Source organism: Cynocephalus volans, chromosome 3 (assembly GCF_027409185.1).
Source record: "Cynocephalus volans isolate mCynVol1 chromosome 3, mCynVol1.pri, whole genome shotgun sequence".
In the NCBI taxonomy this organism is placed as follows: Eukaryota; Metazoa; Chordata; class Mammalia; order Dermoptera; family Cynocephalidae; genus Cynocephalus; species Cynocephalus volans.
This window is the reverse complement of record NC_084462.1, coordinates 101,313,078-101,339,702: the sequence shown is the minus strand read 5'-3', so window position 1 is coordinate 101,339,702 and position 26,625 is coordinate 101,313,078. Positions and strand designations below refer to the sequence as shown.

General features: G+C 34.9%; 1 protein-coding gene across 2 annotated transcripts in view; it reads right to left on the bottom strand.

Moving 5' to 3' along the window:
- Positions 1–26,625, bottom strand: part of DPH6 (diphthamine biosynthesis 6) — a 183,002-nt gene that overhangs the window by 82,771 nt on the left and 73,606 nt on the right. For both annotated transcript variants that reach the window (XM_063089815.1, XM_063089816.1), the window contains exons 4-5: positions 4,433–4,506; positions 253–371 (exon numbers count right to left, since the gene is read on the bottom strand). In XM_063089815.1, the coding sequence (XP_062945885.1) occupies positions 253–371; positions 4,433–4,506 (193 nt within the window). The remainder of the gene's footprint in view (positions 1–252; positions 372–4,432; positions 4,507–26,625) is intronic.

Genomic DNA, 26,625 nt, shown 5'->3' with positions numbered 1-26,625 from the left:
TTACAATATCAGTTTTAGAGCCAGTTATATATTCAAAATAAGAAGCTCACTATTAATCATTTTGACAAATGGTCAAAAGCCCATTTTGAAACTTTCCCTTCTTTACCTGAGGTGCTTACTCAATTTCTTCAGCTTGTGACTCCACACTTTCATATTCTAAATCATTCTTCCTTTTTCAGTGTAACTGCTTATTAGTGAACTGAGGTTATCTATGTGGTAACAGACAGCTCCCTTGAAAGACTGGCTACATACCAAAAGCTGCCACTTTGATGATCATCGCCTGAATATTAGATGATATCATCTCTCGAAGCAAATCTTCCTGGTTTCTCTGCCAAAGGTAAGCTAAAGGCTGGAGATTAAGCCTTTTACACCTATTAAAAAAATAAAATCAGATAATATCTTAATGTAGCATACTTGAATCCATAGCAATTACTTTGATTTTAAACATAATGTTTCTTTCAAAGATTTTAGCATTTAAAACATTTTAAAAAATGTTTTGCATAATGAAGTTTATATATACAACATAAGCATATTTAATTTTCATGGGCTATGCATAAACTCATAAAAATGGAATCTCCAGGCAGACTAAAAATACTAATTTTAGTAAGACTCTAGGTTAAGAAATCTATGTAAAAGAGCTTACAAATGCCAGTGGATGATTATTCTTGTTTTAATAACTTCTGTGGGTATCAACATTGTGAAGAATATGCAAAAAAGGCAAATAAATTTATCCTAATAAAATAACCATACATAGATTAAATTTATAATACGTATGGCTATGTGACCAATTCTTATCTACTAACTTTGAAATATTTATTAAAAATTTGAGTGAAGATAAAATAATAAGAACAAAGAGTATAATTTATTGAGCACCTAATATGCGACAGGCATTGTACTAGAGACTTCACATTACTGGCACAGCAGAAAGAATATGAGTTCTGGAGTCAAGAAAAATCTAGGTTTGAAACCTCATTCGCACACTAGCTTCATGGCTTTGGCAAGTCAAATAAACTCTAAGTCCTTGTCCTTAGGTTCCTAATTCATTAACAGGGGCAAAAAAAATATTTCCTTTCAAAGTTTGGGAGAAGACTAAAAGATTAGTAAGTGAAGTCATCATTTTCTTTTCTTCACATATCACATTCAACCTACCACAATGCAGAATTTGATCATTCCTCACCAATACCACTGACACCTTGTCTAAGCCACCCTTACCTCTCATGTCAATATCCTAATTTCCTTTTCTGTTTCCAAACTTGCCCTTTTAAAATCCATTTGCAAGCAGCCAATGTGATCCTTTCAAAACATAGAACAGATCAAAACCCTCGAGTAGCTCCCGATGACTCCAGTTAGAAATCCTTACAATAAACCTACATGGATTTTACCCTGGTTAGTTTTCATACCTCATTTCTTACTCTCTCCATACTCCATCCTGCCACCCCTCGCCTGCTCACTCTTGCCTAATATCCTAGCTGTGTTACCTACCTTCCTCACTTGCTCCACACCTTTGCTCAAATGTCATTTTCCCAGGAAGGACTGTAATCAATTAATTAATTGCAAGTAATACAGATAAAGAACATAATACAATGTCTGGATAAAACAAGTATCCAATAAATGGTAGTCAAAGCCAAGTGACTGGTACAAGTCACATAGTTAGTAGATGAGACCAGATTTCAAAATAAGAACATAGCTTCAAAACCTTTCATTCCTAGTGTCCATAAGGTTTATGACTGTAAAACTTATCATTCCTAGTATCTGTAATGTTGCCTGACTGACTATTCTGGCCTACCCTGATCTCCCTCTCAGAGAATCCCAGTACTTATGAAATATAAGACATTTTTGGTCATTTACTCATACATGTCCTTTAAAAATCATTATTTTTCTTATGTATTATACCCTGACTTTCAAAGGAACCAAAATCTTTCTTACCGCAGAGACTGTTACATGAAATTTTCCTTTTTAAAATGTCTCAGAGCATCTAAAGCAATGCTGAGACAGCTAATAAGTAGAAAAATAATAAAATTTAAACTACTTATGTAACACAAGCATTACAGTTCTTGCTGTCCTCTTACCAGTGGATTAATGCCTTGTAATCCAACCAGTCTTTCTACTATTTTTAGCTAAGATTTTTTAGTGAAAAAACTTTATTCCTTCCTGTCCTTATTACAAAATCCTTAGTTATTGCTTTGAAATTCACAAACTTTTGACTATTTTTAGACTTAAGTCAGACTTCTTAACCTATTTAAATTCTTTAACAGTTCAACATATTATGGTAAATCACTTTTGCATTTGAGCTTGTGACATCTATTAAACACTTTATACTTTGAAAATATGACGTAACACAAACAATGTATTGGGGATAAGCTAATTCAAAGCTGAGTTGTAGATCAAAGGACTCCTAGTAATACCACTTTAAAATTTTCAAAAGTAAAATTATTGCAGATATGCTTATGGTCATCTGGTCATCTTAAACCATGTGTTGAAGTGTAGCTGACTCTGCGTTTTGAGAAAGTCTTGCATGTATCCATGGGTATGCAATGGAGATAGACACACACACACACACACACACACACACACACACACATACACACATATGCCAGCCTCCTAATCAGAAGCATATTTTCATTTGTCTCTTTAACTTTCATAAATAGATGTCAGCCCTATCTCTAATTTGACTACCCATTAAACCATGTTGGTTTAAACTTATTAAAAAACAGTAATTTTCAAATAATTATCGGAGAATATGACCTAAAATTGATGCGAATAATATTATTTCTAACATATGGATTAAGGAAAATGCAATCCACCTCCATCTGTACATCAGTTGTTCTCAAATGTAGTAGGCAAAATGTAAGGAAAAATTTTTTTGAAGTACACATGCTTGACCTCCTCCCCCACTTCTACCTCAGCTGTCCAGAGATTCTGATATACCCCTAAAGTGTGAGATCATTATATTTCCCTTCACTTAACTATGCTTTACATTGCTTTCCATTTATTTGTTTTTAAAAATTATGTATTTTTTAAACTGCCTTAAATGCACTGTAGAATTAGATAGAAAATAAATAAAATAAAACAAAGTTTACAAGTGCATTAAGATGCACATTTTTAATGATAGTCAATATAAACTTTTCTTTGTCAAAATTATAAAACTATAAATAAATACAGCCCTTAAAAGATTTCTTAAAAATAATTTTTTTTCTTTAAAATATTGCTGTATTACTTCTATTAGCGCTTGGTTATTACTACAAATAATGATGATTAAAAGAGATTAACAGGATGTACTAAATCAAATAAGAAAAAATTGAAGATAATACTTCTCACTTTAAAAGATCTTGGTCTTTGCTGGCAATAGCAAGGTCAAGGGTTTGGATCCCCATCCTGCTAGCTGCCAAAAAAGAAAAACAAAACTTTGTCTCAATTTTTTAAAAAAATATTTATTTTCCTTATGGTAAATAAGAGTTTTCTCATGTGAGACATATAAATGGCCAATAGGCACATGAAAAAATGCTCAGCTAATCATCAAGGAAATGCAAATTAAAACCACAAGGAGATATCACCACACTCCAGTTAGAATGTTTATTATCAACAAGATGGAAAATAACAAATGCTGCTGAGGATGTGGAGCAAAGGGAAGTCTTTTATGTTGTAGGTGGGAATGTAAATTGGTACAGCCGTTGTGGGAAGCAGTATGGAGGTTCCTTAGAGAGTGAAAATAGAACTTATGACCCAGCAATCCCACTACTGGGTAATATACCCAAAGGAAATGAAAATAATATATTGAAAAGACACCTGAACTCAATTGTTCATTGTAACACTATTCACAACAGTCAAGAGATGGAATTAACTTAAATGCCCATCAGCAAATAAATGGATTAAAAACTGTAGAATACTATTCAGCTCTTAAAAAAAAAAAAAAAAAAAAAAAAAAGAAATCCTGTTATTTGTAGCAACATGGATGGAACTGGAGACTACCATGTTGAGAGAAGTAAGCCAGGCATGGAAAAGCAAATAATGTGTTATTTTACTCATGTGTGAAATCTAAAAAAAAAAGTGGTTCTCATAGAAGTACAGAATAGAATAATGGTTCACAGAGGCTGAGAGGGGAGGGGGGCTGGGGAAGAAATGGTGGGTTAATGGGTCAAAACTATGCTATCTGCCCTAAGTGAATCATTGTGCAGTATATGCATGTATATGAACAACACACTATATCCCACAAATATGTATAAGTAAATGTCAAAAAAAATTTTTTTTAAGTTTTCTCGTGTGATGTAAGGACAGAAAAAAGTAAAAGTGTGACTTTTGGTACTTAGGCATACATTGAGGTCCATGGGGCATGTAGAGTATCATATCTATTTATAATTAGCATATAATTATTTATTTTTCATTTATTCAAATGTACACTTTTAAAATTTAGGACAAATTAATGTTCTCTTACACATTTTCTACTCGAACACGCTGATAGTCAGAAAGTATTGCACCTACTGATATCCCCTCTACTTCTTCTTTTTCCTGAAAATAAGGGAAAAAATATAACTTTAGAAGTAAATAAACATATGGCTTTGCATCATGCTCTGAAAATTATAAATCAGCTGCATCTCATCCAGGAAACTACCTTGAAGCAGAGTACTTTACTGAAAATACAATCCACATTCAGGAAAAAAAATATATACACATATATTTAAATCATCCTTTCAGCTAAGGAAAACATTATTTTTTTACTTAAAATTTAAATAACGAGAGACCCCTTTCCATGGAGAAAGCAAAGACTTAGGCAGCACTTCCAAAATGTTTTCACACTTAACATATTTTTAAAGACTAACTGATGTTCGATGGAAACTTTTGAGAAATTTCTATTTAAGGACAATATTTTCCCAGACTAGGCAATTTTCTTTAAAGTAAGCAATGGCATAAATAGATAAGAGAAAAACACAATGATTTTTATGTATATCTTAGAAAAAAAATGATTCAGGGCTAGGCGGTTAGCTTGGTTGGTTTGAGTGCGGTGCTAATAACACCAAGGTCCAAGGTTTTATCCCTATACCAGCCACTTGTCAAAAAAAAGAAAAGAAAAGAAAAAGAAAATGATTGACACAGGAGCACCCAGAAAGCAGAGATGGTAGAGGCATTTTCTGGATAACAGCATAGCACAGTGGATGAAGAATTCTACGACAGGAAGGAAGCAATGAATTATTATCAACATAGTTATAACTGAGAACATCCAGCGGTATATCCAGCACAGTCCCACAGGGCCAAGGACTAGTCCGTCCAGCCTACTCATTACTAAACTGGAGGAGAATATAAATTCACGTATGATCATGTTTGCAGGAGATTCAAAGCTAGGATGGATTAAAAAGAAAAGAAAAGATCAATCAAGGACATGGATGAATATGGACAACTTGGGGATTTGGAAGGACAGATCTAAGATGAGATTTAATGTAAAGAAGAATAAGATAATACACTCAGGGAAGAATAATATACAATATGGGCATAAACTAGGGAACTGTTATAAAAAAAGATATGAAGAAAGTGACTAGGGGGTAATTACTAATAACAAACTGAAATGAAATCCTCTGAATAGGCATAAAAGAAAATCCATCCTACTATATGGACATACAGAAGAAACTATTTCAGAGAGATGATTTCATTATTAATACTCTGGTCTTACCAAACTTGAAAACCTAGAAAGAAAAATAATGGTGTTTGTTTCATTTAAAACAAAAGTAATATTTCAAGACATACTGAAATAACCCCGTGTGTCCTAAAAGGATGCCATAATAAACAAAAATACACAGCAGGAGTTTCTGATGTGTTTGGAGTTTTGTAAAGTCAATTTAAAATTTCCCTTCCAAAATGACAGAGAAATATCTGCCCAAATTGCCCCAAAATAAAATTTCTATCAGATATGGTTTCAGAAAAAGAGCTATTTCCTCTACTTTCCTATTTCAGTAACTCTGTGAGAACATTTGCTTATAATCTTTCTCTAACCTTCGTAGCCATTTTCTTTTTATAAAAGTCACTGTATTCATTACAAAAAGTCAAGGCATGATGCTACTCATTAAATACAAATATAGCATAGATCACAGAGTAGTGAATAATGCTACCAAAGGATCAAAATTTTATATCTCTATATCATATAGTTATCTGAAGTTTTTCCATAAGATGAAGTACTAAATATTACATATGTATGGATACATTTCTCTATAGATCATAAAAACAAAGAGCCGCTTATGTTTTCTTTCCTCAAGTAAGTAAAACTACTTTTAAAATAATAATTGGCATTTGTTACCCATTTAATATGCACTAATGTGCTATGATTCTCATTCAAAACCCATCACAATCCTAAAACAATTGCACACATGCATTCATGTGGCATACTTGAAAACTTAGCATACTTGCATTCTCTGGAATTCTCTTTTACTTCCATGTCTTTTACTTTTTATTTAATAACATCAAAATAACCAGCTCTAAAATCATATAACCAGCTGAATTCTGACTGTTCTTCAACACTAAGCCTATATACGTATAGATCATTAGTTATATTTGTTCAACAATCAAAATTACTATTACCCAGTAGAAATCCAGCCCTATCATCTACTAGCTCTGTAATTTTAAATAAGTTACTAAATTTCTCTGTCTCAGTTTCCTCAACTGTAAAGTGAGGATAATAATAATAAGTATTTCTTGTTTTCTAGGGTTATTGTGAGGATTGAATAAAACAATCCAGACAAATAACACAGTATCTAGCACCTAGTAGGCATTCAATAAATATTTTTCTTCTTTTACTATCATAATCTTCCTTATTATCCTTTTACTTCGAGAACTACTTGTGTTACTAATTCTACTATTACTACTACTGACTACTACTGCTACTATTACTACTTCTACTGGATAAAGGCCTCTTTCATTTGACAGACAAAGCCCTTCATTACTGGGCTTTAACACTGTTGCTCATTATCTCTTCTCAACACTACCCTACTAACACTTAACATTGAACAGTCCAGTTCCAACAAACTTTTTCAACATAATGAGTTGTGAATAGTCTAGGGATAAGTAAGACTTCTGTTGCTTTCTTAATCATTCTAAACATAACTACAAACTTCAAAGAAAGGGAAAACAGACCTTTAAAAGGTCTATCACATAGTCAGTCTATTCTGTAGAAAAGATAATAGCTAGGCTCAGGCCCTGACCCATGACCCGTGTCATTTGAGGGAAAAATGTCAGTAAATTAACAACAGTGGCCAAATGACAGCAATGGAAGTGTCAGTAGAGAAAAACGAGAATGGCTATTAGAATAAAAGATACCATACCAAGGCAGCATAAATACATAGCCAAATAAATAAATCGCTTTCTGCCATAGGTGAAATAAGAATAAATGTGCTACAGAAAATTGTTAATAAAGATTCTGGGTCACAGAAATTTGGCCAGATTCAAACCAACTTCTCATGATTCAACTCTATGCTCCGTAAGCAACCTTCAGACTATAATTGAGGTGGCCTTGTTACTTTCCATCCCAAAGATTATGCTAATCCAGCAATACAAACTTTCTCATCTGTTTAATGTAAGTGGTCTACATTATAAATTAACATATTTGCATTCTGGCTTATACATTAGTCTTAAAACAGTTTGGTTTTTATTAGTCTATACTAGAAAGAGTGATAACTTGTTTGTACATTGTCAAAATCAAGACTCTAGGTTGGAAAACTAAACGACAGTGCTCAGCAAAGTAATATTACAAACTTAATCAGCTATATAACCTTCCTCACTGATAACACTAATTGCTATGTCATCATCTTTAATTGTTCCACTTAATATTAAAACATACAACCAAAAATGTTTTCTATGTTCATACTATTTACCAGTTTCATAAAAAAATTATTCCTGTTGTTGGGAAGTTCAGGTACCAAAACTAAATAATAAAGTGACATGAAAACAAAAAGCTGGGGGAAGTTTCAGAGGAAGTGACTATAGGGCCAAGCTTCAAGAACATACTTGATTTTGTTAAGAAAGGAAAGAAAGGTAGTGGGGAACAATTCAGAGTGAAGAATATGAGCAGAGGCAACAAAATAAAGTACTTAGCATATTAGGGGATAGTCAGCAATGTGGGGTAGCTGGAGTCAAATACACACATCAAGAAGCAGAAGGAAAAGTAAATTGGGACCCAGGTTGCTCAGAAACATGGCCTGCATTCTGAAGGTAATCGAGAGCCCATCCCTATAGGACTTTTTTTTTTAATCAACTTTATTGGGGCACAATTTAAGTAACTGCATCCATTTAAAATGCATAATTCAATGAGTTTTGCAAATGTTTATAACAGTTAAAGTGGCACCACAATCAAGACACAGATCATTCTAATTATTTTCAAAAGATTCCTTGTGTCCCTTTGTAGCCCAGCCATCTCTTTGCCCCTGACTTCAGGCAACTACTAATCTTCTGTGTGCTATTATATATTAGTTTGCATTTTATTGAATGTCATGTGAATAATATCATGCAATACGGATCCTTTTGTTTCTAGCTTCTTTCATTCAGTATAACGATTTTGTGATTCATCCATGTTGTGTGTGCATCCATAGTTCATTCCTATTTACTCCTTTTTGTCCACTGTATAGACATACCACATTTTGTTTATCTATTCACCTGTTGATGGATATTTGGGTTGTTTCCAGTTTGGGGTTCTTATAAATAAAGCTGCTATGAACTTCCCTATGTCTTTGTGTGAATATATGTTTTCATTTCTCCTGAGTTACTGTAGGATTTTAAGAAGTAAGATATGATCATATTTACTGGTAGAAAGATAAATCTTATGACAGTGTAAAGGACAAGATAGAGACTACAGAAAGAGAAGAAGGAGCCTAGTCTGAAAGAATTGAAGAATGGAGACAGGCCGAATTCCACAAACAATTCAAAGATAAAATTAATAGGACTTGGGAACCTACTAGAGACAGAAAGCATACATAAAAGATGGGACCAATGATTCCAGTTTAAGTGACTATTAACTGAGAAAAGAAATAAATACATGTTTTAAAAGGAAATACTGAGTTTTTTAGCTTTGCATATGTGATGTTCAATTTTTTTGCTACGTACCTAAGTGTGGCTCAGACTGCCATAACAAAATACCATACTCTGGGTGGCTTAAACAATAGAAATTTATTTTCTCACAGTTATGGAGGTTAGAAGTCCAAGTTCAAGGTGCCAACACGGTCAGGTTATATTGAAGGCTGTCTTTCTGCCTTCTAGATGGCTGCCTTCTCACTGTGTTCTCACATGGCTCCAGAAAACAGGGAAAGAGAAAGAGAGCAAGAGTAGGAGCAAGTTCTCTATTATCCCTTCTTATATGAACACTAATCCTATCATAAGAACCCTACCCTCATGACCTCATCTAAATTGGATTATCTCTCAAAGGCCCCACCTTCAAATACCATCACATTAGAGGTTAGGGTTTCAAAATATAAATTTGTGGGGGACACAATTCAGTTCATAGCACTATCCAAAGTAAGAAAAAACTATTAAGTATATTGAATACAACTTTGGTGCTCAAAAGAGAATAGACGACTATGTGGGTGCTGTTAGCATTTACTTGAAGCCATAGGAACAAACAAGAGCCTCAAGAAACAAGACTTAGGGTGAGAAGAGGGCTGAGTGTAAAACTTTGGGGCACACCAACACATAAGAAGGAAGAGAAGGAAAATTCTGGGAAGAAATTGGAAAAAAGTGGTCATGAGGATAGAACACATAACCAGGATAAAATAATGATGTGTGCAAAAATACAGAGAGAATTTTGATGAAAAGAGAAGGATAAAGTAAAAATATTGCCAAGTAACAAGTATGTACCTTAACTTATGCTAGGTACTTTGTATATCTTGTCTCAATTATTCCTCCTAACAATCTAAAATACTATTAAACTTCTTTTACAAGTGAAAAAATAAGGCGATTAACTAATTAAAATTGATGTAGTTGGTAAGTAGACTACACAGTCTTTAAATTGAGACCTGTCTGCCAACCACACGTGTGCTCTTTCTTTTATACATAGTACTACATACTGTAGACAGTTCAACAAAACCATTGTACTTTACTATCAGGAAGCTGATTGTGACCATTGTGGGGAAAGTTGTAATCATAATTAACAGAAGAAAGAATAAACATTTGAAGGGAAGACACATATATTGCTAAATTCTTCAAGGAATGAATTTCAGATCCTCAGAAATAAATATGATTAATCAATGAACAAATAGCTATTTCTAAATTCAATACAAATCAGAGAATTTGGAGAGTCTAGTGCACATTAAATTACATTCTTGTCATCAAGATGACCAAAAGGTAATCAAGTAGTAAAGACCAAAGGGGAAAAAAATAAAAAATATAAAAAAAATAATGTCAGTTAACAGAGAAAGTGGAGACAAAGACTGGGCCTTAAATAGCCAGGCACAGGGGCTCTCATACATACGTGGAAACTATTCAGCTTAGGCCATTTTCACTATAAATGATGGATGTTTAAGTTCAACTCAGGAAATAAAGTCAGCAATAGCATCACTGAATACTAGAAACAGCAGTGCATAATGTCATTAAACATTTATATTAGTTACTGCTCTCAATAATGCTCTGAGGTAGATTATTATTACCTTCCTTGTTTTGTAAATAAGGGATATTAAGAGATTCTTACCAAGTCAGATTAGAAAAGCAGACACATCACAGGCTAAGATCACTTTTTACCCCCAATCTTTGTCAATGTGAAACATACCTGCAAGTCTGCGGGAAGCTAGTCCAGGCAGCTATCTAATCTACACTGACAACCAGAACAACAGAGAGGGCACTTCCAAAAGCAAACACCTACCCACAAACTGGTAAAAATACAGGTTCATTATTACCACTATTTCAACACCTACCTGTAGGAGAAAGGACAATTATACCAAGAATTTATCCAGAAAGAGCAAATATATTAACACAATGTTCAAGAATCCAAGGACTGAATACAGATAATCAACAATGATTCTCAGATTATATTTTTAATTGCTAATCTGGAAAAAAAGCCACAGCAATTTTTAAATTTCTCCACTGAAGCTGGGAAGCACTATGTAGCAAATAGTTAATTTTTGAAAAACCGGGATTGTCTATATGCATGCACATGCACGTGCATGCTGTATGTATAAAAAGTTTAGCCTTAACCTTTGGTTTTCTTAAAGAAAATGAAAGAAATTCTTATTTGTGCTGAGTTTTTTGTTTTCTGTTTTTTTTTTTGGAGAGAAAGGTCAACGCTTCTTCTGGAAGAACACATGGCACACAGCTAATGTTGGTAACTTACCATGGAAAGCAGGATTGGGTAGATAATGAGGGAAAGGGGTAGGGACCTCCACTTTTTACTTTACATACTCTTGTGTTTTTTGAATTTCTCTTACCAAGGATATATAATAAAAAATTTCTAAAAATTTGCATGAAAAAAGGAGTAAAGGGATAATGATCTTCAAAGAACTACTCAGTTTACATAGAAGAAAAGCTATATTTCTTTTCTAAAATTCTATCACTTGAATATTCTAGGTAAAACACTTTTGAATTCTGAGTTAGGTTATAGATTCAAAACAAAACTCTTGATTCAGGCACATATACTCATCCTACAACGAGATCCTTCCATACGGCCTTTCTTAGACAATGGCACTATGTGTGTGTGTGTGTATTTATGTGTACACACACACACACACACACACACACACACACACACATCGTTGTTCAGGCCAAAAACCTTACAGTCATCCATGATTTCTTTTTTTCTTATGACTTACATGCAGTCAAACAGTAGTTCTATTAGCTTCTCCTTCCAAAAGTATTCAGAATCCTCCACCATTTACCTCCAGAATTTCTCATTGCCTCCACCATTACCACTCTAGTCCTAACAACCATCACCTCTTAATTTGACTACTACAATAGTTTCCTAATAGGCCTTCCAAAGTCCACCCTTCCTCACAACACTATGTCTCCACAGAGAAACCAGGTAGTCTTTCAAAATATAAACCAGAAATTGCAAACGGGGGTAGCTTGCCCCATTCAAAATCCTCCAGTGGCTGCCCATCCTACTTAAGAGTAAAATCCAAGCTCCTTGTGGATAGTCTACAAGGTAGTATATGGCCTGGACCCTGTCAACCTCTCTGACATCACTACCTACTACTGCACTCCTGGTTCACTCCACTGACCCACACTGGAGTGCTTAACGTTCCACCAACAACTGACATCTGAGGGTCTCTGGGCTTACCTCTCCCTGCGCCTGCAGTACACCTTCCCTAGGATTTATGTGGCTTGCTCCTTCACTTCTTTCAAGTCTCTGCTCAAATATATCAGAGAGGACTTCTCTGACTTTTCTTTCTAAAATAGACCTCCTACCCATTCACTGTCACTATTTCCTTGCTCTGGCTTTATTTGCTTCATATCACTACCCGAAATTACATCACATATCTACTTATTTACTCTTTTAATGTCTGTCTTCGGCTCTATGAGGGTAGGTACTTGGTCCTGTTCCCACTGTACCCTCAGAAAGGTACCCGGGACAATATTCAATACATATTTATAATTGAAAGAAATTGACTATGTAAAATTATATAGTATTCCTATACTTCAACAATTACTCAGAACAAAACTAAGGCAATAAACAAAAATAAAAACATCATTTTGTAACATATGACAAATGGCAAATATTTTTGCCTTTCAAATCAATAAGGGTCAGGTTAACACACCAATAGTAGAAATGGGAAAAAGACATTAACAGAATTTTTTAAGAGAATAAATACAAACCACTAATTTCAACCTCCTCAGAAAAACAAAGAAAATACAAGCTAAAATTAGATACTTTTTGTCAAACTAATATATATGTGTGTTTGTACATATATATATGACACATAATAGAACCATATCATTAGGTTTCAGTCAAAGACAGCGTATACGATGGTGGTCTCATAAGATGAACTGAGCTAAAAAATTCCTATTGTCTAATGACATTATAGCTGGTATAATGTCACAGCAAAATTACTTGTTTTTCATAAATTTAGTGTAGCCTAAGCATGCAGTGTTTATAAAGTCTGTAAGAGTGTGCAGTACTGTCCTAGGCCTTCACATTTACTCACCAGTCTTGCAAGCTCTATTCATGGTAAGTACCCTATACAGGTGCACCATTTAAAATCTTTTATATGGTATTTTTACTGTGCCTTTTCTATGTTTAGATATGTTTAGATACACAAATACTTACCAGCAGTTATAATTTCCTTCAGTATTTAGTATAGTAAGATGTTGCACAGATTTTATAGCCTAGGAGCAAAAGGCTGTACCATAGCCTAACGACACATTTCTCAGAATGTATCCCCACCGATAAGTGACCCACATGATTATATGTATTTATATGTGTGTAAGTGTGTGTGAATTTTTAATCTAATTAATACTCAAAGTTGGTGAGGGTATGGGGAATTGCCTAATCTCATATGCCATTGATGGGGTTGTTACTAGTACATCCTTTCTGAAAAATAATTTTGCAATGTAAATCATGAACCTATGTTTACTCTCTTAGACCAAGTAATTTCAAATTTACATCCAGAAATCTAGAATATAAAAATAATTGTAAGAGTGTGCAACAGTTTATGTATAAGGATATCCATATTTATATTTTATATGTAATTAGAGCAAAAATTGGAAAATCCTGAAGTCCCAAATGATAGAAGAATGGTTGAATGAACCGTGGTATATTTAGAAGAGAGAAACAAAGCAGCCATTAAAAACCATATTTTCAAAGGATATGTAATTTGAGGAACTACTTATAATAAAGTTAAGTAAAGAAAATTTCCATAGAGTATATACTAAAATGTATGGATATTTTTTGAATGAGAAATAGGCTAAATTGCAATAATGCTTATTTCTGAATAGTGGTATTTCATTTTTGCTATTTCATTTTCAACTTTATATTACCTCAAATGTTTTTACAACATGTGCATTACTTCCTTAATCAGGGGAAAAAGTATTTAAAAATACATCTATGAATTTATGTATTCATCTCTTACCTCATGCTGATAAACTATCAGGCAAAATTATTCATGTCTTTATCAAACAGTAATTTAAGAAGCCCTACTGTGTGACAGGTCCTATACTAGGAAGGGGGAAACACATCTGAAAACAGCATAGTTGATGACCTTAAGAAATTAAAACTTAGCGGTGAGCCATGAGGGGAATGGACATGTAAAGAAATAAATAAAATATTTGATATAGGAGTGTAATGAACCACAAAGGAGGGAATTCTTGCCTGGAGGATATATTAGTAAATACTTATTTTTTAAAAAATTATACTCAAAATACTTAACATCAGAAATGTTCATCTTTTGTCCTTCTAGACTATAAGAATACAGATGCATAACAGATAATAGCTCCCACTACTGTCTTCCTACATACATTCTCTTCAACACAGCATCTATGTACAAAATCCAACAAATATTTTTCTCAAAGACACAAACCTGGCTGTAAAAAGAAATATAAACAATTTATCAGCCAACAAATCTGCACAATCCTTATTGCCAATTTCCATTTGGTAGCTGATTATCTGGTTGAATCTTTCATATTAAACAACCATCAATTAGGGCCTAATATGTCATTAGTCCTATCTATACTAATCACCAAAAGAAGTATGAACATAGACCTGTTCATAAGAGTTTATAACCTAGTTTTAAAGACTTATTAACAACTACTTTCAAAACCAGTGCACTAATATATCAGGAACATAAATAGGATAGAAATGGACTTCTACTGTAAAATGTACCTGATGCTGTGTTCTCACTCATATGCAAAGCTCCACCATATAATAGTAAAAGGCACCCAGTACAATGATTGGGATGATGAAGGCATTTAGCCATATGGTAACAGCAATAATTACAAATTTAGAAGAAGGGTTTAAAGCTAGAAAGGTAGACCCAAATTAGAACTCTGTTCACTCAGTATTCACTTGTTTCCATACTGAAAAGTTAGCTCACAAAGTCAACAAGATAAATTGAAAACAAGCTGTCCTTTGTTTACAAATGAAAGCTAGACCTACTTATTCTTAGGATGAGAAGATATGCAGCTTGCATTTATCAGGGTTATTATTTTCTTTGAAAAATGCCTCAGTTCCCAGTATTATTCTGTTAATGAGTTCCTGCATGTTGAGAAAAAGATGATCTGCTGAATTTAAAGTGTTTTTCATCTGAAGGCATTCTAGCATTTTTAATATGAACCATTCATTAAAGAAGCACACTTGCATTATAGCTCTGAGTGGCAATATTTGGACTTCTGGCAACATGACATTATTAAATAAGAAATATTTCCAAATGCCAACAGTGTTTTAGGGCCTGGATAACTAAACAAGAAATTTATATGGCCGGTAAAGCATTAGATGCTTTTTCCTTAAGCTTTCAATTATTGACTTTGGTAGAATGACACAAATCCAGACTAATAAAAATAATTACATAAATGTATATTATTTTATATAAAATAATTCTGAAAGTGACACCTAGAATTTCCAAGTAATATATTCAGACGTCTGACTAAAAATTTTGCTTGACTTGTAAAAAGGCTTTTGTTTTTCTTAGCATCATTAATATAAAACATTTCTAAAATGGGACGTGATCACCATCTGGAGTGCTCCCATTAAACAGTGAGCTCATGACAGAGTATTAGGTCACTAATTTGTAGCATTATCATCTCCCTTTGTGGGCTTTCTCAATTAAACAGAGGGAAAAGTTGTTAAGGCTGAAAATTAAATGACAAAGAAATAGCTGAAGATCATAAGAATCTGTCAATTAATTTCATTTAAAACTAGCAAGGTATCATTTTACTTTTGAATCTCCATCTTAGTCGCAACAGTAAGAAGTCATCCCAGACCAAACTCAACCTATGTATGAAACTGAACAAAAGTCTAGAACTATAGTTGCTTTTTTTCCTTGAGTTTCCCAAGACATTCTTCTGGCTAAAAAGATAAGGGGACATTCTGAGGACTCCTGGAAACGCTTTAACAACAGCGACAAAAATAAATAAATAAAGCATTAGATTGTTTAATCCTTTTAGGAGAATAAAGCAACACTCAAGAAGTATTCAGTTCTAAGGAGTCCAGTTTGATAGCAAGTATTTAATCTGTTTAGAAGCTGCTTTCTGAACTCTAAGCTGCTAAAGAAACGTCCTTTGATTAGTTAGAGATGATGTTTAAAATGCAACCTATAAAAGCATGGTTATAATGTTCTAAAACCTACACATAAACCAGGACAATGAAGAAAAAATAATTTATATGAAATTCTGTTTGCAATAACAGGACCATACTGAAATGTATATATCACTCATATTTCATAAAACTTAATTTCTTGAAGAGTCTTATCAACTAGATATGAGTAAAGCTATTACTCAAACTTCACCATTTTAACATTCACTCAACCTGAATTTATCAACAAACTATCTGCAAAAGCACTGTGCTTATCACTTTACACTGTGCATTATTTCACTTGATCATCCTAACAAACTTCAAGGGAGATTTTATTATCTTCATTTTACAGATGAGGAAACTGAGGTCAAGAAAGGCCACAAAAATTACCCAAGGTCACTCAGTGATAAATGAAAGAGGCAGAATTAAAAGCAAGATGAAAATCTATGCTTGGAACTATCATTGAGCTGACTACCCACCTTAAGTGAGCCAGACTGTCCCAGGCCCTACCTCACAGTGCTTCTTCAATGCTCTTAAAGTCTCTTCTCTACTCAAAGTCCTTCAATAATCACATCTCACTCAAAATAAGACAGATCCCCCATTACCTCTCTATCCTCATTTATTACTAGTCTCCTTCTCACTCACTCCACTGTAGGAGAAAGGAAGGCCTCTGCGATGGGGTCAAGACTGAGGTGCTAAAGCTTGAACACAGTCATGAAGAACCAGACCTGTCTTGAGGGACCAAATCTGTTACCCTAATGGACAGGATTATCAGAGGTTGTGGGGCAAGCCAAAAAAGAAAAAGAAAAAAAAAAACTGATAAGTATGGCTGAGGCTGGTAGAAAGAGTGCAGTTAGCAGATGAGACTAAAAGGCCAGGCAGGAGCCACAGCTTGAACAGCATCATATATCATACTTTATAGGCCATAGTAAAGAATTAGGTTATATTCTGATAAGGAAGGTAAGAAGGGCAGAAGAAAAGATTGACAGAGACTTTTAAACATGACAGCATTATCATTGGATTTGCTTTTGTTATTGCGGTAAAATACACGTTACATAAAATTTACCATTTTAACCATTTAAAAAAATGTACAGTTGAGTGGCATTAAGTACATTAACATTGTTGTGCAATTTGATTTACATTTTTAAGAGATGATGTAAAAGTACTAATCAGGAAAATCTAAAGTAAAAACCAGAATAACTACTTAAAGAAACTCCAAAGAAATCAAAGTAACAAACAATAAAGGCCTAAATTAAAGCAGTTGTTATGATGAGAAAAAGAAGGCAGATTTGTGATGTTTATAAGGCATGATCAACACATTTTGGTGGTATATGGCTGAGAATGGAACCCAGAATGTGCTCAAGGATTTGGCTTGGTCACTTCATTAAGAGCACTGGCACTGATACAATAAGAAATACACAGTTCTGGGGAAGATGATAAGTACCATTGTGCATCAAGTCTTATGTATGTTTAGGTCTTTCAGTGAGAGGTGTCCAGTAGACAGCTGGTTATGGAGCTCAAAAAACAGGGTAAACAAGGGTGATAGAAATGTGTATACCAGTGGTAGCTGAAACCACAAGAAGAGATGAGATAAAAGAGTGAGGACATATTGACTGAAAGAAGAGGATGAAGAATGAAGCCCCGAGGAACTACAATGTTCACAAAAGTGGGCAAATAAAGAAGAGTCCTAAAAGAAAACTAAGGACAGACAGAAAACTAGGAGGCGGAAATATCACAGAACCTAAGGTCAAAGAGGTTTTTTAAAAGGAGGGTCTACGCTGCCAAGTTTCACAAAGTCAAGGAAGGGAAAGATTGGGGAATTTAAAAAAAAGAAAAAACAAGTGTTCACTGAATTTGGTTGTTACTGACTTTGACAAGGTAAGTATCAATAATATACTGGTGTGGACGGGAACTAAACTGAAACAGGATAAGAGAACGGGCAATAAGAAATGGCATATCAGATTCTTTCCATTGTGGTGCTGTCAACATGTTCTGTGAACTTGTGTAAGTCATATCACTTGTTTTTGATTTAGTACTAAACATGATACATTTCTCCTTGATATCCATTACATTCTCTTCTAGCAATTGTACCATCTCTCTTAACTGCAAATCCTTTTGAAATATTTAGTTATATTTATTTTCTTTCTCATTATTTAAAAAAAGAAAAACAGGGAAATAGAAGACCTGAGTTAAAAGGTTCAGCTCTACAACATACTCAATAAAAAAATCTAGTACAAATCTCTTAACTCTCATGAGCTTTGTTTCCTCAGAAAATACAAATGATAATATCTATTTCATAGAGTCGTGTGAGGCAACTATTGCAACATATGGGAAAGCACTCAAATAATCATAAAGGGTGATTCAAATTCTACTTATTTCCTCCTTAACCTTCCTTTATTACCCCATTTTTCTATTTTAGTCACTAGTATCGCTCAGGCCCAAAACGTACAATTAACATCAATCTTTCCACTCAGTATCGGTGCTTATCTGACGATGCCAGATAGACAGGATTACAAAGACACCCCATATCCAGTCACCAAGTACTGCAAATTAAGCATTTCACTGCATTACTCCTAGTTCAGTTCCTCTCAGCTCTCCCTAGAATAGTATCAATGGAGCCATCACTGCTTTCTCCACTTCTAATTTGTTCTCCCTCCAATTGATCTAACAGATTTATCTTCCTTAAAAACCAATCCCTCCACACTTCCCTACCTGCCAAGTAAATTTGTCTCTCTAATCTATGTTTATTTCCATAAATCCTTTTCATAACTATGTACTATTTGGCTGCATATACTAATTTCCTATTTCCATGCCTTTCTTTTTACTGTTCTTTCCATTTGGAATGTTCTATCTATCCTCTGACCCCAATCTACACCCAGTGCAATCCTATTCATTCTTCACAACCCATGAAGCTATGCCTGATGCTACTGCTTAGAAGTGATCTCTCCCTCTTTTAAACCATTTATGTATCTCTTAGTCTATACATTCTTGAGGCACTTTACATATGTTATTTTGTATATGTATTCTAAATTTTATTGGATTCTTTTAGCATCCATGTCTCAAACTCAATCAAAAAAGTCTGCATAGGCCAACATCATCCCCGCCTTCATGGAGCTTATCATGGAGCAAAGGCTTTCTAGAATACATCGACCTTAATAAACAAAATATAATAACACACCATAAAATTTGGTAGTTTCCAGTATCACCACATAAAGGATTAAAAATTGAGGGCTAACATCTTTATTTGAAAATTTCTTTTCTTTTGTTTCTCTTAGGTATAAATCTGGAAATTGATAGAAGCAACTTCACTGACTATAGTCAACATGGAAACTGAGGAGGAAAAATCTTTAAGATGCTTAGTTTCGAAGAACAGAATACTTAGTTAGGAGCCAGGAGTAGCAAGAGAATCCATGTTTATATACCCTTATTAATAAATGTCATGTACATTATCCAACTAACAGAACTGTCTTTTTATATGAAGCTCATAACAATACTGGGAAAGGAAGAAAGTCATGGTGCCAGCTTTAAAGATGAAGCAAGTGCTGTGATTTGCATAAGTTCATCAAATAAATTAGAGGTGTCATTAGGAAAAGCACTTAGGTCTGACATCATCCAGTTATGTGTTTCTTTCATTAAAGGAATGAAAACAAAGGCTAGATGAGAAATAACATAATCGTGTACAATCCTATACAGTTTCATCCTCCTTATAAACATAAATGTCTCTTTTAAGAAAAAGCTCAATTATCTCAATAAGGAAAGTCATTAATATCATCAAAACTCAGAATATCTTTTTCAAAGAACTTTTTTGTTTTTTAATTGACACATACTTATTGTACATGTTTATGGAGTACAGAGTTATATTTCAATACATGTATACAATGCGTGATGAGCAAATCAGGGTAATTAGCATAGTCATCATCACAAAATATTATCATTTCTTTGTGATGAGAACATTTGAGCTCCTCTCTTAGCCACTTAAGAACACATAATAAATGACCGTTAATTATAAATGTCTAGCACTACTGTGCACCACTACAACTTATTTTTCCTGTATAGGTGTAATTTTGTATACATTAACTAACCTCTCCCTATCTTCCCTCCACCCTTCCCTTCCCAACCTCTAGTAACCACAAGTCTACACTCTACTTCTAAAAGCTCAACTTTTTTTTAGTTCCCATATATGAGTGAGATCATGTGGTTTTAATCTTCCTGTGCCTGACTTATTTCATTTAATATGTCTTCCAGGCTCATCTACGTTGCTGCCAATGACAGGCTTTCATTCTTTTTTATGGCTGAGTAGTATTCCATCGTGTATACATAGCACATTTTCTTTATCCATTCATCTGTCAATGGACACCCAGGTTGATTCCATATCTTGGCTATTGTGAATAGCGGTGCAGTAAACATGGGGGTGCAGATATCTCTTTGGTATGCTAATTTCCCTACTTCCCTATGGATAAATACCCAGCAGTAGGATTGATGGATCATATGGTAGTCTAATTTTTAGTATTTTGAAGGAACCCCATATTGTTTTCCATAATGGCTGTACTAAATTACAATCCCACCAACAGTGTATAAGAGTTCCCCTTTCTCTGCATCCTCACCAGCATTTGTTATTTTTTATCTTTTTAGTAACAGGTATTCCAACTGTAGTGAGCTGATATATCATTGTGGTTTGGATTTGGATTTCCCTGATGATTAGAGATGTTGAGCATTTTTTCATATACCAGTTGGCCATTTGTATGTCTTCTTTTGAGAAATGTCTATTTAGGTCATTTGCCCATTTTTCTTTTCTTTTTTTTTTTTTTAAATTTTATTTTGTCGATATACATTGTGGCTGATTATTGCTCCCCATCACCAAAACCTCCCTCCCTTCTCCCTCCCCCCCTCCCCCCCAACAATGTCCTTTCTGTTTGCTTGTCATATCAACTTCAAATAATTGTGGTTGTTATATCTTCTTCCCCCCCCCCCGGTTTGTGTGCGTGTGTGTGTGTGTGTGTGTGTGTGTGAATTTATATATTAATTTTTAGCTCCCACCAATAAGTGAGAACATGTGGTATTTCTCTTTCTGTGCCTGACTTGTTTCACTTAATATAATTCTCTCAAGGTCCATCCATGTTGTTGCAAATGGCAGTATTTCATTCGTTTTTATAGCTGAGTAGTATTCCATTGTGTAGATGTACCACATTTTCCGTATCCATTCATCCAATGATGGGCATTTGGGCTGGTTCCAACTCTTGGCTATTGTAAAGAGGGCTGCGATGAACATTGGGAAACAGGTATACCTTCGACTTGATGATTTCCATTCTTCTGGGTATATTCCCAACAGTGGGATAGCTGGGTCGTATGGTAGATCTATCTGCAATTGTTTGAGGAACCTCCATACCATTTTCCATAGAGGCCGCACCATTTTGCAGTCCCACCAACAATGTATGAGAGTTCCTTTTTCTCCGCAGCCTCGCCAGCATTTATCATTCATAGTCTTTTGGATTTTAGCCATCCTAACTGGGGTTAGATGGTATCTCAATGTGGTTTTGATTTGCATTTCCCGGATGCTGAGTGATGCTGAGCATTTTTTCATATGTCTGTTGGCCATTTGTATATCTTGCTTAGAGAAATGCCTACTTAGCTCTTTTGCCCATTTTTTAATTGGGTTGCTTGTTTTCTTCTTGTACAGTTGTTTGAGTTCCTTATATATTCTGGATATTAATCCTTTGTCAGATGTATATTTAGCAAATATTTTCTCCCACTCTGTTGGTTGTCTTTTAACTCTTTTAATTGTTTCTTTTGCTGTGCAGAAGCTTTTTAGTTTGATATAATCCCATTTGTTTATTTTTCCTTTGGTTGCCCGTGCTTTTGGGGTCATATTCATGAAGTCTGTGCCCAGTCCTATTTCCTGCAGTGTTTCTCCTATGTTTTCTTTAAGAAGTTTTATTGTTTCAGGGTGTATATTTAAATCCTTAATCCATTTTGAGTTGATTTTAGTATACGGCGAGAGGTATGGATCAAGTTTCATTCTCCTGCATATGGATATCCAGTTGTCCCAGCACCATTTGCTGAAGAGGCAGTCCCTTCGCCACTGAATAGGCTTGATGCCTTTGTCAAAGATCAGCTGACAGTAAGTGTGTGGGTTGATTTCTGGATTCTCTATTCTATTCCATTGGTCAGTGTGTCTGTTTTTATGCCAGTACCATACTGTTTTGGTTATTATAGCTTTGTAGTATAGCTTAAAGTCAGGTAGTGTTATGCCTCCAGCTTTATTTTTTTTGCTCAGCATTGCTTTGGCTATGCGTGGTCTTTTATTGTTCCATATAAATGTCTGAATAGTTTTTTCCATTTCTGAGAAAAATGTCTTTGGGATTTTGATGGGGATTGCATTGAATTTGTATATCACTTTGGGTAGTATGGACATTTTCACTATGTTGATTCTTCCAATCCAAGAGCATGGGATATCTTTCCATCTTCTTGTATCCTCTCTAATTTCTCTCAGCAGTGGTTTGTAGTTCTCATTATAGAGATTTTTCACCTCCTTGGTTAACTCAATTCCTAAGTATTTTATTTTTTTGGTGGCTATTGTAAATGGGCAGGCTTTCTTGATTTCTCTTTCTGCATGTTCACTATTGGAGAAAAGAAATGCTACTGATTTTTGAGTGTTGATTTTGTATCCTGCTACTGTGCTGAAATCATTTATCAATTCCAGCAGTTTTTTTGTAGAGGTTTTAGGCTGTTCGATATATAGGATCATGTCATCTGCAAACAGGGACAGTTTGACTTCATCTTTTCCAATCTGGATGCCCTTTATTTCCTTCTCTTCTCTGATTGCTCTGGCTAGTACTTCCAACACTATGTTGAATAGGAGTGGTGAGAGTGGGCATCCTTGTCTAGTTCCTGTTCTTAAAGGAAAAGCTTTCAGCTTTTCCCCATTCAGGATGATATTGGCTGTGGGTTTGGCATATATGGCTTTAATTATGTTGAGATACTTTCCCTCTATACCTAACTTATAGAGGGTCTTTGTCATGAATGAGTGCTGAACTTTATCAAATGCTTTTTCAGCATCTATAGAGATGATCATATGGTCCTTGTGTTTGAGTTTATTAATATGGTGTATCACATTTATTGATTTGCGTATGTTGAACCAACCTTGCATCCCTGGGATGAATCCCACTTGATCGTGATGAATAATTTTTCGTATGTGTTGCTGTATTCTGTTTGCTAGTAATTTAGTGAGGATTTTTGCATCTATATTCATCAGGGATATTGGCCTGTAGTTTTCTTTTTTGGTTATATCTTTACCTGGTTTTGGTATCAGGATGATGTTTGCTTCATAGAATGAGTTTGGGAGATTTGCGTCCGTTTCAATCTTTTGGAATAGTTTGTAAAGAATCGGTGTCAATTCCTGTTTGAATGTTTGGTAAAATTCTGCTGTGAATCCATCTGGTCCTGGGCTTTTCTTTGTTGGGAGCCTTCTGATAACAGCTTCAATCTCCTTTATTGTTATTGGTCTGTTCAAATTTTCTACGTCTTCACGGTTCAGTTTTGGGAGCTTGTGTGTGTCCAGAAATTTATCCATTTCCTCCAGATTTTCAAATTTGTTGGCGTACAGTTGTTTATAGTAGTCTCGAATGATTCCTTGTATTTCAGATGAATCAGTTGTAATATCGCCTTTTTCATTTCTAATTTTTGTTATTTGAGTCTTCTCTCTTCTTTTTTTTGTTAGCCATGCTAATGGTTTGTCAATTTTATTTATCTTTTCAAAAAACCAACTTTTTGATTCGTTGATCTTTTGAATTGTTTTTTGGTTTTCAATTTCATTCAGTTCTGCTCTGATCTTAATGATTTCTTTCCGTCTGCTAACTTTAGGTTTGGATTGTTCTTGTTTTTCTAGTTCTTTAAGGTGAAGTGTTAGGTTGTTCACTTGCCATCTTTCTATTCTTCTGAAGTGAGCGTTTAATGCAATAAATTTTCCCCTCAATACTGCTTTTGCAGTATCCCACAGGTTTTGGTATGATGTATCATTGTTTTCATTAGTTTCAATAAATTTTTTGATTTCCTGCTTGATTTCTTCTTGGACCCATATGTCATTAAGTAGAATGCTGTTTAATTTCCATGTGTTTGTATAGTTTCCAGAGGTTCGTTTGTTATTAATTTCTAGTTTTAATCCATTGTGGTCTGAGAAGATACATGGGATAATTCCAATTTTTTTGAATTTATTGAGACTTGATTTGTGACCTAATATGTGATCTATCCTGGAGAATGATCCATGTGCTGATGAGAAGAATGAATATTCTGAGGTTCTTGGGTGGAATGTTCTGTAGATATCTGCCAATTCCAATTGGTCTAGAGTCTTGTTTAGATATTGTGTTTCTCTACTGATTCTTTGCCTAGATGATCTGTCTAATATTGACAGTGGAGTGTTCAGGTCCCCTGCTATTATGGTATTAGTGTCTATTTCCTTCTTTAGGTCTAATAGAGTTTGTTTTATAAATCTGGCTGCTGCAACATTGGGTGCATACATATTTATGATTGTTATGTCTTCTTGATGGATCAGTCCTTTTATCATTAAGTAGTGTCCCTCATTGTCTCTTTTTATGGTTTTTAGTTTAAAGTCTATTTTGTCAGATATAAGAATAGCTACTCCAGCTCGTTTTTCTTTTCTGTTTGCATGGTAAATCTTTTTCCATCCTTTCACTCTTAGTCTGTGTGAATCTTTATGGGTGAGGTGGGTCTCCTGTAGACAGCATATAGTTGGGTCCTGCTTTTTGATCCAGTCAGCCAGTCTGTGTCTTTTAATTGGGGAATTTAAGCCTTTTACATTAAGAGTTGTTATTGAAAGGTGTTGATTTATTCCTAGCATTTTATTGGTTGTTTGGTTGTCTTAAGTGTCTTTTGTTCCTTGCTTTCTGATTTACTGTTTGTTTTCTGTGTTTGTTGGTTCCTTAGGTTGTAGATAGTGTTTTTGTTAGCTTGTTTTCTCTTCATGAATGCCATTTTTATTATACTAGCGGGTTTAGATTTTTCTTGGGTTTTTATGGCAGTGGTAGTTATTTTTCAGGAACCAAACCCAGTACTCCCTTGAGGATTTCTTGTAAGGGTGGTCTTGTGGTAGTGAACTCCCGCAGTTTTTGTTTGTCTGAGAAATATACTATTTGCCCCTCATTTCGGAAGGATAGCCTTGCAGGGTAGAGTATTCTTGGCTGGCAATCTTTGTCTTTTAGTATTTTGAAAATATCATCCCATTCCTTTCTAGCTTTTAGGGTTTGTGATGAAAAGTCTGATGTTAACCTGATTGGGGCTCCCTTATAGGTGATTTGACACTTCTCTCTTGCAGCTTTTAAGATTCTCTCTTTGTCTCTGAGTTTTGCCAATTTGACTATGACATGTCTTGGAGAAGGCCTTTTTGGGTTGAATACGTTTGGAGATCGTTGAGCTTCCTGGATCTGAAGATCTGTGATTTTTCCTATACCTGGGAAGTTTTCTGCCACTATTTTGTTGAATATGTTTTCAATGGAATCTCCATTTTCCTCCCCTTCTGGAATACCCATGACTCGGATATTTGAGCGCTTGAGGTTGTCTGATATCTCTCTCAGATTTTCTTCCATGTCCTTGATTCTTTTTTCTTTCTTTTTGTCTGCTTGTGTTATTTCAAACAGCCCATCTTCAAGTTCAGAGGTTCTCTCTTCAACTTCGACAAGCCTGCTGGTTAAACTCTCCGTTGTGTTTTTTATTTCGTTGAATAACTTCTTCAGTTCAGCAAGTTCTGCTACATTTTTTTTCAGGACATTGATTTCCTTGTACATTTCCTCTTTCAGATCCTGTATACTTTTCCTCATTTCATCATGATGTCTAGCTGAGTTTTCTTGTATCTCATTCAGTTTCTTTAGAATTATCACTCGAAATTCCTTGTCAGTCATTTCAAGGGCTTCTTGTTCTATAGGATCTAGAGTTTGAGATTTATTAACTTTTGGTGGTGTACTTTCTTGATTTTTTGTATTTCTGGTATCTTTTTTTTGGTGTTTATTCATTGTGGCCGGGGGTTTCACAGTCCACCGGTTTGAGACTAATGACTAACTAGGATGTTGCTGTGGTTGCCAATTTCATATGGCTCCCTCCGTGACTGCTCAGTTGGCCTCTAGTGCCTTGTGTGTGTGGTTGCCTCGGGTCTTGGGCTTCTCCGGGGAGCCACCTTTCTGGTCAGCTTGGACTCTGCTGGGCTGGTGGGTCACGTACCACAGGGTGTGTGATCTCTGTTGAGCTTTCACTTCCTGTGCAGGACTTCTCCCTGTTCCGTGTGCTCTGGCCCAGGCTGTTAGATCGTGCAGTAGCGACCCCACCGGGTGTGTGGTTTTTGTCGAGTCTCCGCCTCCCTGGCCGCACATCTCCCCACTCTGTGCGCACTGTGCTGGGCTGGGGCGTGTCTTCTGCACCCCTCGTCTAACAGCTGGGCC